We start from the raw sequence: 21,762 nt of genomic DNA, 5'->3' as shown, positions 1-21,762 counted from the left end.
ATTCTTCCATTTCCTTCGCTCCTCCATTTTACTCATCATCTCCTGTTTAACCCATGGTTTTCTTGCTATCTTCTCAACTTTACCAACCAATTCGCTAATAGTATCTAACATGCATTCTTTTATATTGTTCCACTGCACTTCAGCATTTCTGCTTTCACCTTCAATTGCACTGAGTTTCTCTTCTAGGGTCTCCTGCACACTTTGTCTTTGAGCATATAACTTCTCCAAATCCCATCTAGGTCTGCACTTTTGTAATCTTATAATTTTCTTCAACCTGGTTTGAAACTTGGCAACAAGTAAGTTGTGGTCAGAGTCAATATCTGTCCTAGGCAGCGTCTTCACATCCTTCACACTGTTTCTGAATCGATGTTTCACAAGGATGTAGTCCAGCTGATGCCGCCTCCAATCCCCAGGTGCCTTCCGTGTGTAAAGTCTTCTCTTTGGCTTCTTGAACCAAGTATTGGTAACAATCAGTCCATTTCTTTCACAGAAGTCAATAAACATTTGACCCCTGTGATTCCGTCTTCCTAGTCCATGTGATCCAACAGTATTCTGATATGATTCATCTCCAACAATGCTATTCCAGTCTCCTAATGTGATGCTGTTTGTGTCACCTCTTCCATCTTCCTGAAGAATTTCTTCAATTGTGTCATACAGTTTTTCCACTTCATCATCTTCATACTCTGATGTTGGCATGTACACTTGCATAATCAGTATATCTACTTGTTCCGCCTTTAACTTGACAGCAATAATTCTGTCATTACAAAAACACTCCTTAACATTCTTAACAACACTCCTCACTACACTTTTATGCACCACTATTGCCACACCCTTTTCAGCCCGTTCACCTCCAGAATAATACACTGTATAATCACCACTTCTTATTTCACCTTGTCCTTTCCATTGCACTTTACTGACACCTAAAACTGACACCTCATTTTTCTGCATTTCTGTTTTATCCATGGTAATTTAACTGCATGCTCTTTCATTACATCTGGGTTTTCTGAGGCCCAGTACACACATTTGTGTTGATAGATATTAAAAGATAAAGAACACTGTATAACACAAAACCAAGAACACTGCAGGACCTGAAACACAAATTCATATTGCCTCTGATGGTGTTCCACCATCAGTAATATAAGAAGAATCCTACTCTCTTCAGCATTGTTGTCAGCAATGCATTGGTGCTCATGGTGGACATTTTAACATTGTGATTTAAGGTAACGAAAACAACACTAGGTTAACATTTATCCACTTTACTTTATGAAATATACAGGGGCTGGACAAAATAATGGAAACACTATAGATACAGTACACATTCTTTATTAATATTGCATGTATGTTTGCAATTGTTATTAGTTACTGTCTTTTTACATATGTATGTGGTGTTCCTTAAACATGATTTTATGAAGCAGGTAATAGTCTGAAATAAGGCAGTGTACAAGTGACAAATGTTATTTCAATTTTAAGAGTTTCTGTATGTAGACCTATTCCAAAAGATATCTCTTTCAAAGTAACAAAGTGGTTTTGTTTCTGTGTGCACCAAAAAATTTAAATAAAATTGCGCCACCTACAGAATAGCTGAAAACAATTTTATGCCACCAAATTGTGGGTTTTGTATGAAGCATAGGTCATGGAGTCATCAGCATAAGTAACTCCATGGAGCAGAGTTCTTCAGATGGTAATAGTCACTCACATATTCAATAAACATTCTACATTTTATGGAACATGAAGGTTTATTACCATATTCATAAAAGTTTGCCACTGTACCATATCCAGAGCCAGATTAATCCAGCTCAAACTCTCTTACCTCATATCTTTAAAATTCATTTAATATTATGCTTCTGTCTGAGCCCTGGTCTTGTAAGTGATGTGTTCCCTTCAGGTATTCCTGTCAGAATTTTGTATGTATTTTTCATATACCCCATTTGTTCTGGCAACCGGGATAGCGTAGTCAGTATAGCGACTAGCTATGGGCTGGATGACTGAAGGGTTGGAGTTCGAGTCCCGGTGGGGTCAAGAATTCTTTCTACTGTACGTCGTCAAGACCAGCTCTGGGGCTCTTTCCCTGTGGTTAAAGCGGCTGGGGCATGAATCTGAGCACTCACTCCAGCCAGTGCCGAGGTCAAGAAAATGTGGATCTATACAGCCACTCCCCCCTACATCTTCATGGCGTAGTGCTTAATTAGTTAAGCACAGGGACAGTTTTATCACTAATAAGAAATGCAGTGGGAGTAGCCCCCACTGTTTTAAGATTTGTTGGGGGAGCAGTTGAATTGAGCTCTAAGCTGAGGAAAATCTTAAATGGAGGAAATTTAACACTGCAGTTTTTAGAATGAGATTGCAATTGAACATTAAATGAAGGAAACCTGTAATTCAGAGAACATTAAATAAGGCTTCACTCTAGTCAGGAAAGAATTCAGATTATGAACTTCATGATTATCCAGTAACTTTTCACATCCTTTCGTCATGGCCTTGCCCTTAGATCAAAATATTTTTCTCATCATCCTGTTGTCCAGTGCCCTCGGTCGCTGTTGTTATACTGAGACCAATTTTAAACCATACAGAACAGAAGAATGGAAAACAAAGGTTTTTGAGTTGAATGGTGGTTTGAATCAGGCGTGTCAATATGTAATTAAACTGTGCTGATGAAGGGTATAGTCCAAACTCAGCAAGGATAAAATGGAAAAACCAGGTATGCAGTATGGACACACAAGAAATTTGGAATCAAAGTTTAAATTCTTGCTGCTGAGTCGTTTGAAATAAAAGGCTCTCTTTGCATTATATATAAGGGACATAAGAACAATTTTTATGCCAAGTCTTAAACTAGAGCTTAAGTAGTAACTGAAATACAACTATTAATATAGAAATCTCTACAGGGATAATGTGTCTGTAAAATTAAATTGCTGATCATCTTGTGAGATTTGAGATTTCCACAGCAGTGAGTATAGGATTATAGTCTTCTGACATGTGATACTGCGGAATTGGTAGATGGTTACTGTCACTGTAGCGGAACCTGCTAGCCCCATCTGTAAGGTGTGAGAGGACTCCTGTATCTGAAGATGGAGGTGACAGGAAAGTTTGTATCCATCGTTCAGATTGCATAGCCTCGCATCTCAGAAGACCATAATCTTTTTACTGGTCTTCCTCTTTCAGTACCAAGCATGCATTATGTAGTATTAGAATTTAATGTAACCGATGATGATGACTTGTGAAATTTTCATCATAACGCATTTGATATGTTTAAAAAGCCTGAAATTTGTCTATTTTTGCTTTATTTAACAACACGATTTCAGAGGCATGTGTTATGTAGCATCAAAAATAGAATGATTGTGTGTGATGAGCTAAAAATGATGTGTAAAGAAGTGGCCTAATTTTAACTTACTGATGAAAACCTCAAGATCTCAATCAGGATCTCTTACCTGTGGACCAAGCACTTAATGCAAAACTTCTTGAATGCAGAATGGGAGTGTTAACCACAGAACTGTGATCCAACTTTAAAGTATAAGTTGAAATCTGTGGTTCTTGTATCTGTGAATGTTATGATTATGGTCCTCTGGGATGTTGCACTGTGTAGTCAGGTGTATATCTTATATTTAAAGAGAAAGCAAATAACATATTTTACCTTCTTCAGGGATGTGATGCCATGTACTCTGGTAGATGGGTACCAACATTTTGGAGGAACGTTGTGTCTTCATTTTCTACCCTGAAGATGGAGGCAGTAGGTTCCTTCAAAATGTCAATACTTTTCTATCAGAGTATGTGGCATCCCAAGAACTTACTTCAGTATAGGTTGGGTTCACCCATCCAACTCTTTAAATGTGAGCTAAATATTTCAGGCAACATTGAAAATAATTTCTATAGATGTACTGGGTTAATGTTAAGTGTCCTAGATGAAAGGCCACTGGTCTTCTTGCATAAAAAGATTGCATTGTTAGTACTGTCAGCGGTAGTGGCTTTCACGTGTAATCATAGTGACGTGCATAACATCACCTCCAGGACAATACAGCACATAAACAAAAATTTATTATTATTATTATTATTATTCACAATAACCAAATACTGAGTGAAACAACTGTATGAACGTTTTTACTTTTGTGGATTATTTAAACCAAACATCTCCCAGATACTAGTTTAGAGTGTCATCTCTAGACCAACCAGCTGAATTCGTAATATCAAGACAAGTGACACCACTGCTTCTCAGCAGATCTTTTCTGCCTGGCATAGCAACTGAAAATGACACTATTTTAAAACTGTAATTTTGTGTTGTGTTCTACATTACTAAGTAGAGCATTAGGGGAGTAAGTTGGATGAATTTTTGTAGGCTGAAGCTGAATTTGGAGATATATTTCTTGATCATGTGAAGGAAGTTTGTAAATGCAGTCTAATCTTTGCTGGGAAAACTAAATTAATTGTTAAATGTCAAGAAAAATGTCTTTGTTTCAGTAATAGGCACTGGGAAGTTGTATGTCTTGGCATTTTTAGTTAATGAGATGCCACTGTTTGTCAGTATTGAGCCCTATTAAAAAAGTCATTTCAAAATGTACTCATTTTTGGTTAAAGATAAGGTATACCAATCGTTGAAACATTCTGCGTAATATTCATTCTTGGTTAGAAAAATGTAATATGCCTTCCTTTAATTTTAAAGACTGTGGAAGAGCATTGGTAGAATCCATTATAGTAAAAGTAAAGGTATCCCTGTAACAGGCCATGGAGGCCCATAGGGTTGTGAGATGTTGAGGTTCCCACATTTTCTAGACAGTCGGCTCATAGATGGCAGTAAAATTGTCAGCCCAACGCGCCGGCCGCCCTTTACTCCCAAGGGTATTTCTTGTACTCATTTCTGTTAGAGGCTGAGTCAACCCCAGGACCATAGTGAGGCTGGAAGAATTAGGTAAATTGAAAAAATCCAATGCTCTCATCGGGATTTGATCCTGCAACTTTCCGGCTTGTAGCATAGTGCCTTAACCAACTATGCTACCGCATAGAATACATATTTGTTATCTATTTAATGGCACTGTCAGAAGTTCAGATTGTATAATGTTGAAAGATTGAGTGGTTAATGAGTAGGAAAGGATGTAGAAGGTAGCAGTGAAAGCTGAATTTGTGGTACTGTCCTGGCATTTGTGTAGAGGGACTAAGGAAAACCATGAGAAACCTCAGTCAGGATAGCCAGTCTCTGGGCAGAAATTTCATTCTGGAACCACCTGAACACAAGGCAGGATTTCTAACCATTTGGCCATGATATTCAGTCTACAGTGTAACAATTAAATACAGCCATCTTACAGGAGTAAAGCTTGATTTAACACTGCAGCTAGTTCTCTTTCTTTTTGGACCTAAAATATGTAAAGAATAGTAACCAACATCAGCCTGGCATAAAGCACATATAGGATGTACAGTCTGAAGCTTTCACAGTAGCTAAACTTAATAAAATGTTGGGCTATCAGCCATGTCAGTTGGTTAAAAATTACTGACATTTCATGGACTGTCTCTGTCCCTGACATAAGAGTCTGATGTTGACCCTTAAGTCCCTGAAATGCTGGTAATTTTTAACCCGCCGACGTATATGATATCCCGAGAAGATTTTATCACTTACAGGTTCTGAGAAAATCTTCCCTGCCATCAGTATCATCTTTACTGCTGCTACAACCCTCTGTGGGTTTTGACCTCCTCCATGGTCCTCTTCCATAGGTTCCTGTCCAACGCTTTATTTTCCATTCTTGTATATTGAGTATTCTGAGGTCTTTTTCTACACCATCCATCCACCTTAAGCTGGGTCTTCCAGACATCCTTGTCCCTTTGGGCTTGGTAAATGTTCATTTCCTGCATGGAGATATCTCTTTTGCTATGGTTTGGTGTCCTAGCCACATGAAACAGTCTTCACTATTTTAGGGTCATTGTATAGGTTGTGTGGTTCCTAATTGTGTTTAATCCAACATCCTTCCTTTTCTCTAGCTGGCCTGTAAATTTTCCTTAGTGCTTTCCTTTCGAAGGTCTACTTCTAGGTCATATTGCTGTTTTATGGAAGAAAATGTGGTACAGTAGATGCATAGTTATTAGAATCAACCAGTTTATAAAATCCGATTTTAAAGAATGGATTCAAATCACAAATATAAATCACTCCATCCAATGTGACCTGCAAGTTTTCTACTACATGAAAACTTAACACCCTTACATGTTTCGGTCTCTGTGGACCATCTTCAGAGGGCAAACATCACTACAAATAGGAAACCACCATCACATAAATTGTTTAGACGTAAAGTACATACACTTATATGCTANGTATTGTAGCATATAAGTGTACGTACTTTACGTCTAAACAATTTATGTGATGGTGGTTTCCTATTTGTAGTCATGTTTGCCCTCTGAAGATGGTCCACAGAGACCGAAACATGTAAGGGTGTTAAGTTTTCATGTAGTAGAAAACTTGCAGGTCACATTGGACGGAGTGATTTATATTTGTAATTGTTAGTGTGACGGACCAGAATGAAACAAATCAGATTCAAATCATGTTTCCATAACTTATTGGACTCTGATTTTTTATTATAAAACTCAAAATTTATGTTAAGTACAGCAGGTAAGAGCTTATGAATGGAATGCCAAATGTGATTCATATGGCATGGGGTCTCAGGTTGTTCATTGGCCAGCCCCGAGTCTCAGCTTGCTGCTGCTATACTCCTGATGGTGACTATGAATAGTGTTAGAAATTATAGCAGCCTGAAGAAATCTGGGATAGCTCAGTCAGTAGAGTGACAGACTTTGAGCTGGATGGCTAGGGTTTGATTCCCAGCAGGGGCAGGAGATTTTTTTTCTTCTCCGCAGCTTCTAGACTGGCTCTGGGGCCCACCCAGTGTCCTACACAATGGATATGTGCGGCTTCTTCCCTGGGAGTATAATGGTAGGGGCATGAAGCTGACCATTCACCTCCATCTAGTGCCAAGGTCAAGAATGGAGCTGCTGTGCCTTCACTTCCCCATACTTCGTCATGGCATGATGCTTAATTAATCAAGCCCAGGGACAACTTTACCTTTTATGAGGGCTATTTGGAAAGTAACCTTCATTTGTTTTAGGCAACATATGTAGGAGGAAGTGAGAGCTCAGACATGGAAGGTAGCATCATTTGGCTCATTGCCTTGTAAACCATCACATAACTGGTCACCTAGTGTTTGTACTTGTCTCTACATACTGAGCTATGATGTGTCCTGTAAATGATAATCATGCCAGCTGTGAAATTCATGTTATTTGCTTTCTTCGTGCTAAAAATGTGAGTTCTGCAGAAATCCATTATGAATTAGGCGCGGTTTAAGCCCAAAATGTAATGAGTGAAGATACACAAAGATAGTTGTGTAGAATGTTCAAAGATGGGCGAACAAATATTCGCGGTGAAGAGTGAAGTGGTTGGCCAGCCATCTGTAGTGAGGAATGATCTTGTTCGAAGTGTTGACAAAAAAAAAATCTGAAAGACAGCACTTCACAATTTCAGAAGTTTCATGTGAATTTCCACAAATTTCACACAGTGATCTCTGTGCGATTATCACAGGTTAGAAAATGCTGATGGGTGCTCACAAAATGCAGAAAATGGCTTGGCTTTGCCTTTTTTTATAACGATACCACAAAGCTGGCGATGAATTTCTCAGTTACATTGCATTAGTAACAGGTGATGAAACCTGGATTTCATTTGTTGCTGTTGAAAACAAAAAGCAGTTAAAGCAGTGGATGTATGCACATTCACCAAACAAGTTGGAAAAGTTTAAACAAACTGTTTTCTTGGACTGGAAAGTATTTCTAATGGTGGAATTCATGCAACATGAGACCACAGTAACATCAGAATTATACTGCAAACACTAAAAAAAGTGCATAGGGCTGACCATTTGGAACAAAAGGTGTGGAATGCTGACATAATGGTGTAGTGCTCCTTCATGACAGTTTGCTTCTGCATACAGCTGCTCACATTTGAGCACTGCTGGAGCATTTCAACCGGGAGTTGTTTGACCACCCTGCCTACAGCCCTGATCTCACTTTGAGTGTCTACCACCTGTTTACCTACCAGAAGAACAGGTTGAGATCAGAGTGCTTCAGCAATAATGAGGAACTGATGGAAAGTTTCAAAACAAGGCTCAGCTCACAGGCAGCAGAGTTCTTTGACACAGGCACACAAAAATTTTTTCCCCGATAACAGCGCCTCAGTTTCAGTGGTGACTACATTGACAGATAGCTGAAGTGTGTACATATTTTCTATATATAATATTTTTCTTTGCAATGCTTATTTTGTTAAAAACTCATAGGAGATTACTTTTGAAATTGCCCTTGTATTAGCATTCTGGTAGAACTCTGGTTTCCAAAGATATTTTGTTCACCATTGTCTTCATAACCCCCTTTCTGTTAAGTGCTCCCAACATTCAGCTCTCTGTCTCTGTAATAATGTGTTTCCACCTTACAACTCTAATCACACTATCTATAACGAAAATAATTTTGTTGTTTAAATCTATTCAGTAGATAACTTGAGCCGGAGTTCATAATATAACTTTGAAAGTATACCTTCAATTTCCATCTTCCTGCTGTATTCAGTTGGTAATGTAGTTGATTCAGTTGGCGTTGATCTTTGTTCAGCATTACTTGATTTCTTTCTTGAAGAGAAAGTTGAAGGGAGGTAGTGCAATTTTCTGTGACTACAGGCTGTTATGCAGTATTGATGCCACAGCAGACTCTAGCAACAATTTGGAGTCAAGAACTACAGAGAATTCTTTAACATTGTTGGCCAGTTCACACTGACCGGTGTGCCGATTGCTGTGAGGAGCATATGAATTCTTGTGATAAATCAGCATGCCTGATGGCTGATAATGTTTTGAATTAAGGGATGTAATTAACTTGTGGACTGTCTGACAGCATTATGTTTCACAGTGAGCAGTTCAGTTCATGCATGGGAGTTTGTTTATGATTTGTCAGCAGCAGTTATCAGCTCCATTAGCCAGTTATTCTCAGTTACAGTTAGTGAGCCATGTGGTTTGTCGTGGTGTGGTATACTTTAGAGCAACCTACATGAAGTATGGATCTGTGTCAGTAAAAATCTTTACATAAATTTTGTGATGAAAGATCTAGCAGACAGTTTGGTGAAGAAACTTATATAAATGGGACTGTTAGTAGACAAGAAACAAAAACATAATCGTCAAGTGCTTCCTGAGGAAAAGTTAGATGACTCAGGAGCTAGACTTAAAGATACACCTAGAAAATCACTGAAATGTCTAGCGCAAGAGACTGGAGTGTCAGAGTCTAGCCCAAGAAGTGCAACAGAATTTCTGAAGCTTAGATCTTATAAAACAGCAGTAATACACACATACACATTGCAACGGTGCAATCCAGCTAGCAGGGTTCATTTTTGCAGTTAGTTTTTACAGTCTGTTGTCAAAGGTGAGATCAATCCACAATTGATATACTTTTCTGACGAAGTGTGGTTTCACTTGCAGGGATACATAAATACAGAAATGTAAGAACTTCCTTTCTTTCCGAACGTTAAGGTCTGCCAGGCATGCTGATTCATTGGTAAAATTCATATGTCCCTTGTAGCAAGGAGCGCACCAGCCACCATGAAGCTCAGAGCTTTGGAACCGGTCTACAAAGTAAAAATCCTCCCTGTATAAGAGACTGTTTTAAATAATAACTCTTAGAAGAGTTGCTGTGATATTGTATCAGTGTGCAGTGGAAATACTATCCATTATTTTTCCTCAAAAAGTTTTCCTGCACAATACAGGTATGTAATAAAATGCATTATCCATTTCTTGTTATATACTAATTTTGACTTTTTTATATGTGGTTGATATTTAAATGATATGCAGTATCACATTGATGAATGTTGATAATATTTTTCCTTCCAGCATTATTCCAATGATTTTTAGTTAATGAAATTGCTTTTATTAGAGTTGAAAATACAGTTTACGAATGTGATCACAATACCTGCACCTATTATAATAATTTTCTATAAATGAAATCTGTTGGACTTCCATCCTGTCAGGTGCTTCTGCTACAGTTTAAATTACGTACCCTACGATATTAAATCAGAATGATTCATGTACTTACATTTATGATTCTGTTAATTTTTTTAATCCTCCTTTTTGCTTTTCATGCTGCTCCAGTTGCAACCGTATGCGTATTAGCTGCAGTAATACAACATTTGTTATTCTACATTTTACGCTATAGTTTGAGCTACTGACAGTCATTAAATAAACTATAAATAAATACAAACAAATAAACTCTTCTATTAACAAAATGTAACAAATACTGAAAGAGAGAGGAGTGGTGTTCATAGCTTGCTTAAGAACAACATTGGTTGTTGGCAAGGACTCCGTCCCTGTTCTCCATAAATAATGGCAGCCTAATGTAACAAAAGTGGGAAGATTATAAGCATACAAATAAATGTAGTAACACAATATTTAATGATGGTCTTATAAGTGTTGATTAGCTTCTTACCTCGTTGAATCATAAGTTGCTGAAATTGAATTTGAAAGTAGAACAACATAAACAATAACATGGAAATAATAGTTGTCCTAGGACCCATTTATGCCATCAAATTGGAATTATGTGCAAGTTTGTTTATATGAAACATGTTGTGTTGTAATTCAAAAAGTAAATCTAATCCACAGGAACTGTAAGGTGCGTTATTATGTCCATAAGTGCCTATAGTACTTGGTCATCTCAGATTTAATAATTGCAACAATTATTGGATCTGAAATGATGGATAGAAAGAAAGCAGCTGTGATCCGTCATAAATGCAGAAAATCCTAGCAGACTGAAGAAATCATGAACAGTGCAAAGAGGATAATTTGCTTCTGAGATTGAATATTATGTCTTCCAAGTAGAGTAGTCTCTTGGTTATCCAGTATCCAAGCATCTGAAGTTCTCATTCAACTGGTAAAAAGTATAAGGAAAATTTGCCATTTTATAAAGTAATTCAAAAACATATTTGTGATGGGCATATGTTTACCTGCCATACAGTAGTTCTTCCAACCACCACTAGCATCACTGCCCATTGTCCTCCATACAGGTGTCATTAGAGTGGATTCTAATTGCAGTTGTGATTGTGTTACAGTATATATATTCAAGATCTTTCATTCATTAATCCATTGTTTTAATAGGATGACTTCTGTGCCAGAAAGAAAATGAAAACATATTGTTTTGACTTTGTATTGGGTTTATGTAAGAATTTTTTTCCTGTGCAACCAGCAGATTCATGTAATTTGCAAACCTCATTCCCCATACTTACTGGAAAAGGGGAATTTATTATAAATTGTTGCCCAAGTTAAAGATGCTGCTGCCTGTATTGACAGAAACGGTTTTGGAAGAAGATACGAAGTGGAGGTCCGTAGATGTTTAACAAGTAGATCTGTAAACTGAAAGACAAAATATAAATGGGTATTCCAGTTTTCAGTATTTAGGTTCTCTCCAGTGAGATAGAACCAGGATAACTCAGTTGCTATAGTGACTTGCTACGAGTTGGATGGCTGAACTTCGATTCCAGGAAAGGGAAAGAGATTTTTCCCTTCTCCAGTGTGTTCACACCAGCTCTGGGGCATGCTGCTGACAACTCACCTTCATCTAGTGCCAAGGTCAAGAATGGTGTAGCTATAGTTTCACTCTCTCTCATGACTTCATGGCATGGTGCTTAATTAATTAAAAAATGGGCTGCTTTACCTAACCTGGAATAAGCCAGGAAGATGCATGCAACAAAATGAGGAAGGGATGATCTGCAACTAGAATACTGAATTCAACCTTGTGAAATCAAAATGCAGGTATAATTACAAAGAAATGAATAGATTCCTATGCTGTAGAATCTATAACAACAAATGAACCAGAGTCATGATTGATAAATAAAAATATACACACACTATTATTAGTAACAAAGGTGGGCTTATGGAAGAGACATATAATGAATATGCTTCAGGATAATGGAATGCAATGATTATAAAAGAGGATGAATTAGAAAAAACAGTAAAAGATCAGATGGATGAAAAATGACTGATATGGACATGTTTGTTGAATGGAAGCACACTGTTCACCAGGCCAGTAGGGTGCTGGAGAAGGGGTAGATCATAACTCTGGAATGGGGTTGTGGAAAAATTAATGAGGAACCAAGTCCTGTCTGAGGAAGATATAGAAAATAGAGATGAAAACTTGGAAGGAGGAACCCTTAATGGGCAGAAACCTCAGAGAAGAAGACAATGTTCCAAATTCATTGTAAGAATAGTAACTAAAGCAGGAAGTGCTAAAATTTGCTCTGTTGGGATTTATACACAGGAAATCAATTTATATGATGTAATTAAAAAGATATTAAAACCTTAAATACATTCAACCGTCAAACACAATATGTAGTGCTGATTTTAAATTAATCAATAAAAATATTGTGACATTTGACGATGAAACGTAGTTTAAGGTTTTAATACTATTTTAATTGTAATACAACAGAATGCAAACAGTAACTTTATACGATGTAGTTATTTAACTGTTTTAATTGTCTGGGATGAAATGGTAAATCTCATTTCTGATGCAAGATGGCATCTATTTCATATAATCTGGAGATAGACTAATGAACATTTTAAAATTAGTGAGCCTTTATAAAATCTGGGGTTTCCACAGTGGTAAAGATTTATATTGTGGTCTTGCATTATGACACTCTGTAAGCTTGTAGGGTGATACCAACATACTACCTAAAACTTAAAGTTAAAAGTTACTTCTGCCATTTATAATGGTAGCCAGGCTCATCCCTTTATAAGGAGAAGTAATTTTTTTTTGTAGAATCTATCTCCAGTATGGATGTATACTACCTCAGGAGGTTAAGCAAATTAAATTAATGAAACTTACATTGATTGATAAATTCTAATATTATTTGACAATTCTATTTTAACTGTGGAGGTTATATATACTGTGAAAATGTGACACAGTTCAAATATTTGGGAATGACAGTAACAAATCAAAATTTGATTGGGGAGGAAATTAAGAGGAGACTGAACTCGGATAGTGCTTGCTACCATTCAGTCCAAACATATTGTCTTCTCGTCTGCTCTCGAAAAACATAAAACTTTGAACAGACAAACGTATAATTTTGCTTATGGTTCTGTATTGGTGTGAAACTTGGTCTCTGACATTAATGGAGGATTGTGAACTAGGTGTGTTTGAGAACAGGGTGCTGGGGAGAATATTTGGACCAAAGAGAGATGAAATGATGGCAGGTTGGAGAAAGCTGCATAATGAGGAGCTTCATAACTTGTACACTTTGTCAAGTATAATTGGAATGATCAAGTCAAGAGGATGAGATGGGCAGGGCATGTAGCACGAATGGGACGAAGAGGAATGTGTGCAGGATATTGGTGGGGAAGTCAGGAGGAAAGACACCACTGGGAAGACCAAGACATAGGTAGGTGAACGATATTAAAATGGATCTTGGAGATGGAGGATGGGATGGTATGGATTGGATTGATCTGGCTCAGGGTATGGAACAGTGGAGGGCTCTTGTGAACATGGTAATAAACATTTGGGTTTCATAAAATGCTGGGAATTCTTGAATAGCTGCACAACTGGTGGCTTCTCCAGAAGGGCTCAGCTCCATGAAGTTAGTTTAGTTAGTTGTGGAGATTATATAGAATCAGGTGAGGTGGGAAGGTGATCAGAATTGTGAGTGCAAAAGAATTTGGAACTAGGTATTCTTGGTATATTCAAATGCAGCAATACTATCCCAGTATATGCGAGGACTGAGTAGAAAAACCATGAAACACCTGTCAGGAAAGCCAGTAACCAGACTGAACTTTAGACAGGCTGCCTCTCACGTAATCACCGTAGAGTTACCAACCTGTGTAGTATGAACATTCTGGGATGCAGGTCAAGAAATATATATTAACTCCAGTTTCCATAGCATTAGATTATCTACATGCTTAAATACGTTTTCAGCATTAAAAAAGGATCAGAATAAAGTTTAGTTCATTATGAAACAAATCCCCCCCCCCAAGTTTTAGGATTTTCGCTGCACCGTTTCTGTGCACCTCTGTCCATATATTGAATTCACAATTTGATTTTCTTTTCTGTTTTTATTATTTATTTAACACTACATGGTTCGGTTTAAATGGCCATCAGATTTATAAGATTATAGATGAAAACTGCTGCTCTGTTATTGCGCACTTGTATTTTGCATTTTACAAGTAATGTAAAATGCATATAAAATCATTTATAGGTTATTTTTTATCATTGTTCCTTTTTCTTGCACACATATCGTGGGTCTGGTGTATGTGTTTTGGTGCATTGGTTTTTTCCTTTTTGCTGCGTGTAGCCATTCTGGTTGTTTTTTCAATACATTTGTTGTTTTTCTTTGTACTTTTTGAGATGGATTTCAACCTTTATAATACAATACTGAAAATTATTTTGTCATATTGCATTAATGAGCAATGTGTCAGGCCTTTTATTCTGAAGTTTCACCTTTTGAAAATAGGGGTGAGACCTGATTGCAAATCAGTCTGTTCTCATCCATGGTATGCTGTAAAAAGTGACATATGCCCCTTCTCAGTGCATCTAAGTTCCCCCCCCCTTTCTTCTGTTGATGTATAAAATATTTTACTGGAGAGATGAAGGGGTGATTTAAAAGGTTTCATTGCAGCCGATTAAGCGCCTTTCTTTGTGAAGCTACTATAGGTAATCTGAAAACCATAATGCATATATCAAGAATTAAATTGCTCCTATCCAGTGGCCCAGGCCCAGTCCCAGGCCAGGTGATGCGAGATTTATGGTAGACAGCGTAGCACTGGGGCGGGTTTTCTCTGAGTACTTCCACTTACCCTGCCAACTCTAATTCCACCAACTGCTTCATATTCATTAATCACCCAACCATAAATGCTGTATGGTCTCAAAACTCACAGCATCGTTAAGTAAGAAACTTGATGATAATCCACCAAATACAGTACTGTCTGTCTATATTAACCTTAAATCTGATGATAGAAGGTAAAGAATGTTGCTGCCTGGTCTAGCATGTCTTGGATTGACTAAGAGGGGAAAGGCTAATCACTGACCATTAAATATCTACATGATCATTTCCCTCTCCTAGCATGTGTTCATGAATTACGTAGATTACTTTAAAAGTTAATGTGATGAGCTACATGTGTGATATGCTCTGAGCAAGAATACCATACATTTTGTCATTCTTTAATGAATTATTTTACTGTAGGAGCATGAATCTTAATTTTAAAGATATTTTTCCTTGCATCTGTCTTAGTGACCTAAGAAATATGTAATTAACAGCACAACAATGAACAGTTTACTGTGCTACAAGCTGGGAGGTCACGGGTTTTGAGTCCCAATCAGGTGGATTTTTCAGTTGACCTAATCATTCCAGTCACACTATGGCCCTGGGGTAGACTTAGCCTCTCACAAAAATGAATACCAGGAATCTTCCTGGGGTGTTAAGCGCGGCTGGTGTGTAAGACTGACAGTCTTACTGCCATCTGTGAGCCGATTGTTTAGAGAAAATGTGGGAGTCTCGACATCTCACAACCCTATGGCCCTTCACGGCCTGTTACAGGGACAGCTTTACCTTTTACCTGGAGACCAGTTATCCTGACAGATTTTTCATAACTTTCCTCAGTTCCTCATGCAAATTCCAGAATAATAATTTATTTATATTCATATTTTTATTGGTTCCAGAAATCCACATTTTGCAATACAGCCTCCAGATATAGAACAAGTCAAATTATTTGTATAAAAGTCAACAATACTATAATATTTAACTACATACACAAATTGTGTACATGTCCAACATACCATATAAAACTATATTAAAAATTTAAGACAACATAAATTCCCCAACAGAGTAACCAGTTCAGTCCATTTCACATCAGTCAATCAATCAGTCAATCAACCAATCCATTCTACTTCCTCATCAACTCACTGTCATAGGAAAACGTTCCATACACATTAAACATAAAATAGTTCAATTCCTATAATTAAAAATAAATACCCCCTTTCACAAACATACCATCTTTAGTTTAACATATATTCCTCTACAGAATAAAACGTATGTTGTACCAAATATGACCTCATTACTTTTTAAACTGTCTCATTTTTTCTATCTCCCTAATTTTATGTGGTATTTTATTGTATAGNAAAGTTGTCTACATGATGCTAATCTACTCACACCACTAATTATTCTAACAATTCGTTTCTGCAGTTAAAATATAATTTTACTTTTTGGGTCGCTACCCCAGAAAATTAAACCATACTTCAAATAAGCATGGAAGTGAGCAAAGTAAATACTCCTTATAACCTGTCGGCTTGTTACATCCCTAAGGGATTTTATCATGTAACAGACTTTATGAAGTTTTGAGCTTAAGAACATCGTATGTGCTTTCCACTCCATATGCTCGCCAACATGTATACCTAGAAATTTCGTTTCACATTTATAGGAGATCTCCATTTTGCCAAATTTGATTTGAGGTTTCATCAAATCTCTTCCCTATCTATTGTGAAATGCCATTGCTATTGTTTTCTCTGTATTCAATATAAGATTATTTGCATTGAACCATCCATTTAACTCATTCATGACTTTATCTATCTTTTGCTGCAGGATATGTCCCTTTTCAGCTGTTACCAAAATATTTATATCATCTGCAAACAAAACTATCCTCGCCTCTTTGATATTCAAAGGCAGATCATTTATGTATAATAAAAATAATAATGGTCCAAGCACTGAACCCTTTGGTACTCCATATTTAACTTCTCTTGGAGCCGATTTACATTTTTTGCCATCACAACTTATTTCAACAACTTGCTTCTGGTGAGCCAAATATGATTTAAATCATAAGTTTGCCACACATCTAACTCCATATGTTTGTAATTTAGAAAGTAAGGTGTCATGGTTTATGGCATCATACGCTTTAGTTAAATAAAAAAAAAATTCAGACCTGTTTTCTTTTTTCTCAGCTGATTCCTGTATGTTTGCTAGAAAAGAGTAAATTGCAGTCTCAGTCGACCTATTCATCCTAAATCCATGTTGGGCCTCTGTTAATATGGTATTTCTTGTCAAAAAGGAGAGTAACCTATTATGCATCAACTTTTCCAAGATTTTCGAGAAAGCACATGAAAGGGATATTGGTCTATAATTTTTCATATCCTTCTTGTTGCCCTTTTTATGAAGTGGTTTTACTTTTGCTGTCTTAAATCTCTCTGGGAAAATACCTGCTTCTAGAGAGGCATTATGAATGTGGGCTAATGGCATTTTAACCGCTTCTATACATTTTTAACCACATAATCCGGTATTTCATCAGTCATATATTATTATTATTATTATTATTATTATTATTATGTTAGGTCATAAACACTTCCACATCCTTTCAGATTCATCATTCCCTAATCAGCTGACCATTTGAGCATCCATAATCTTAGCAATTGACACTTATGTTAAATAAGTCAAGAATAAATAAATAAAACATTTTTTTATGTTTTGTTATTTTATATGTATATTGCTATAAATTGCACCTGGATTTGAATTCATGGTATTTCTTTAGAAACTTCTTACTTACATTGTTGCATGATAGCTGATATTTCTAAGCATGAGCAAATAGTTACTTTGCTTTAGATATTACTGTACTCGTGCAGTCATGTAGTTTGTTGAGGCATTTGTACCAGCATGTATGCAGATCTGCCATATAGAACTCAGTTTCTGGCTGTTGAATCACTAACCTGTTAACCTTGTATTACTATCATTCGGAAGTATGTCCACCGTTTGATGCTTTAAAATGAAACACAACTTTCTGGGGGCTGAATCTGCTTTTGTTCTCAGGTGAGGGTCACCCACTTAGTTGGATCTGTTAGAAAGAACTAAACAAAATTATGAGCTCCAGTACAGTGCAGTGACTGAGATCAACTCTTTGTAACAGATTCACCATGTAGGTATGCATCATGTGAAGATGGGGAACAAACTCACCTACCCAAGTGTTGTTTTCCATTTGAGATTATTTGATGGTGGACAAAGTCCAGTTAGCTAGTACTGAAGGCAAGGTAAAGTCAACTAATTAAGTACTATGCCGTGAAGACTTATGGGGGATTGGATGTATAGACCCACATTTTCTTGATGTCGACCATAGTTGGAGGTGAGTTGTCAGCTTCATGGCATGGCCTCTTTATTCCCAGGGAAAGAGTCCCCAGTACCCATTCGATAGGAGGCTGGGTGGGCCCCAGAGCTGGTCTAGATGACATGGAGAAGTGAAAATTCTTTCCCCTATTGGGACTCGAACCGTGACCCCTTGGTCATGCAGCCCATAGACTGAGCTACCCTGGTTTCTAGAAGGCTAGTACTATTAGGTGTAATACAGCATTATCAGAACCCTTTAGAATTTACTACTCATTGAACTCGAGAGATGCCATACTGCAATCCCAATGCCTTTGTAACTGAAATTAGTGTAGGCACGAGGCATCTAGTTAGTTATTTGGAGAGGATGGGTTTCCCCATGCACTTAGACCTGTAGTGGTCCATTGTGCTTCCCTCTATGATTTCTACCAGTCTCTATATCCTACCGGTATTGGTGCTTACCATCAGTCCCGCCCAGCCAGCGAGACCGGCTCTGCTGGCTGAGAAGTATCTATAATGCTTCCCCCCTCTACCGGAGGTATTAGAGACTGCTGTTGGGCAGGAAACGTCCGCAATTTTGCTGAGTGACCTCCTTTGGAGGTATGAGGTTCTTTTACGTGCCGTAAAGCTACGACACGGGACCCACAGCTTAAAGTCCCTCCCAGAGGACTTGTTCCCTGAATTTTTCCACCCTTAAAAATTCGACGACCTCCGCCGGGGATTTGAACCCGCGTACTACGAGTCATGAGGTGGGAACGTTACCTCTAGACTAGGGAGACCGCTACGAGGCATCTTAGTAGACAAGTTAATTTTTTTATCTTGCAACAATGAGCAGTTCTTTTTTTCATTGTAATCTATTATAAGCATTTCTCTCATTTTGTCTCATCCCAGGTAACCTAGTGCTAGTTGTAGTAAGTTACTTTGCTGCTATAATGTGCTTGATGTATGTATCTGATGTGTTTGGTTCCTTGAATGTATTACAGAGATCTCTGCCCTGAAAATCTGTAAAACTACTGATCCTCAAGGCAAAATCGGTATGTTATTGGTTTCTCCGTCCTGTTTGTCCCTTGCATGGTACTGAGATATAAAATTCAGGCTACTTTCATTATGTTAGAAATATCGGTGTTAAACTCAGAACAGAACCTAAGTGCTGGAAAACTTGTGTACAGCCATTGTTGACATTTTTACAAGGCAGTAGGGCAAGTGCTTTATAAATATTGATGACCTGATAAAAAGAAATGGACACAGGATTCTAGTGAGTATTATGTTCTTATTAATAGTACTAAGTGTACTTAATTTTGGTTTCAAATATGAACCTTTTCCAGAACTCTTATGAGACAATACAGTTTTCTTTGGAGCTTTCTTCTGTGGTGTATGTAGTGGTACACTGTACAAGCCTCTTTATTACAAAACATAAAATACAAAAATGAGATTAGAAAATTGCAGTCTATATCAGATTACACAGAGTTTACACATGATTTTATTGCATAATATTCCCATATAAAAGTAGATTTCTATGATGTTGATATTATGAAAATCAGAATGATGCTACAAATTTTTAATGATTATAATATTAGATTTCATCAAATTCTATCCAGCAGTTACCAAGTTGAAATATGTGGATGGATGGATAGACAGACAGACAGGCACAGTCTCCACTATATTGATTCAGTTGATGCATGTATTAAAAAAAGCATTTACTAAATTTTACTAGATTCTTTTTTATTTAGAGTCTTGTGCATTTTCTGAATTTCATGATCCTTGGAAATGTAATACAGCATTCAAAATTGCTACAGAAATTTTACTGTGTGTTTCCCCCCTCACAGACTGCCCATGTAAAAAAAGAAGAGGATGCACAACATTCAGTAGATAATGACAGTTCCCAGGATAAACAATCCAATGTTGAGTCTGTTGTGGTGACTGTGGACCCATATCAGATGGAAGTTAAAGAACGAATCAGTGCACAGGACATCCATAGAACTTCACCACCTGGTGCTGTCATGAGAAGGAACAAAGAGTGTTTTGAAGAAAATGCACTTGCAGGTGGCAGAGTTTTAAAACCATTCTTCTGTGAAGTGTGCTTTAAATCATTTTCTGACCGGGCTTATTTGCGGACTCACATGCAGCTACATACAGGTATACGTGCACATCGTTGTAATTTGTGCACCAAGGCATTTGCCCGTAGACGAGAACTACTTCGGCATGAAAAGGTACACTCTGGTGAACGTCCATTTGCATGCAGTATTTGTGGTAAGCGGTTCTCACGGCGAGACAAATTGACTCGCCATGAAAAGATCCATGCTGAACAACGCCATCATGCTTGTGAACTTTGTCCTGCCACATTTCTCCGTAGTGATGAGCTGGCTCGACATGCCATGTGTCACACAGGAGAACGTCCTTGGTGTTGCCCCGTTTGCTACAAGTCATTCTTCTCAAAAGCTGAACTAAATCGTCACTCAAAAACCCACGCTGATGTTAAACCATATAACTGTGACTTGTGTGCTATGGCATTCTGCCGCAAGGATAAACTAACAAGACACCGCAAGACTCACAGCAACAACAAGAGCTATACTGTGTACAATTTCTGTTCTGTTCCACGTGGCATGAATGACAAACTTGGCTTGGAATCTGGTCAGAATGTCATCTCTAACCAAAAGCAACTGCCCAGTCCTAACTTTGAGAGCAGCTGCTCATATAAAATAGAAGATGGAGAAGGGAAACAAGAGGAGGATTCTGATATATCCTTATCTCGTCTTGGTCAGAACCCTGAGATATTGCTGTTTCCCATACCTCGCCAGTAGTCCTTGAAGAAGATTTATCCCAACCAGGTCCTTCAAATGAGCAGCATATTGAGGATACCATTATTCATTTCTTTTCACTGATATTTTTTTCTCATTCTGCCGGGCATTCATGTTGTTTGCATGTAAATGGATATATACGTCACTGGGTTGTGTATTCTCCTAAAAGAATAGACCTTTTAATCCTGCATTTCACATGTTTGGATTGATAACCACTTAGAATCAGAAGTGTACGTATATTACCTATATTGTGTGAGTGAGATTAACTAATATATAAGGTTGAACAGAAGTACAGGTATCCCACAGTTTACAAAGATAGTTTGTTTTATGAAAACTGTTCGTAAGGTGAAAATTCATAAATCAGAATTTATATTCCCATTATTTTACAGTGTAGGTGGGTGGACAATATTAAAGTATATCTTAGAGATTGTATGGACTGGATCAATCTGGCTCAGGATAGGGACTGGTGGAGGACTCTTGAACATGGCAATGAACCTTTGGGTTCCATAAAATACTGGGAAGTTCTTGAGTAGCTGCGCAATTGACAGTTTCTCAAGAAGCAGTCAGCTCTGTAACTAATAAGTAAATATTATTTTACACTTAAAAGTTGCTTACTTGCTGACAAGTCCAAGAAAAAACCCAATATTTTTATTCAATGTTTTCATAGTAAATGTTTAGTGGAGAATAAAAATCTTGGTCATGGATCTCAAGGAGACTGAAGCCAGGAATGGCTCTGCTGGCAAAGGCCAGCTGCAATTTAACTGACTGACTGACCGACTACAAAGGCAGTGTGGTGCGCATCAGAAGCTCAATTTGTAACTATTATGGTGGATACACTGCACAAATATTACAGAGAAAAAGATGTTT

At 37.5% G+C, this 21,762-nt stretch overlaps 1 protein-coding gene across 1 annotated transcript in view; it reads left to right on the top strand.

The window, feature by feature from the left end:
- The window catches only part of LOC111864743 (zinc finger protein 732), a 34,050-nt gene extending 12,706 nt beyond the window's left edge, over positions 1 to 21,344 (top strand). Inside the window, exon 4 of the mRNA XM_023852236.2 lies at positions 19,924 to 21,344. Within this exon, the coding sequence (XP_023708004.1) occupies positions 19,924 to 20,898 (975 nt within the window). The 3' untranslated portion in view covers positions 20,899 to 21,344. The remainder of the gene's footprint in view (positions 1 to 19,923) is intronic.
- The last annotated feature ends 418 nt before the right edge of the window (positions 21,345 to 21,762 follow it).

Source organism: Cryptotermes secundus, unplaced genomic scaffold (genome assembly GCF_002891405.2).
Source record: "Cryptotermes secundus unplaced genomic scaffold, Csec_1.0 scaffold780, whole genome shotgun sequence".
Classification (NCBI taxonomy): Eukaryota; Metazoa; Arthropoda; class Insecta; order Blattodea; family Kalotermitidae; genus Cryptotermes; species Cryptotermes secundus.
Note: the sequence above shows the minus strand (reverse complement) of the source record. Positions and strands in the feature narration are given on the sequence as shown.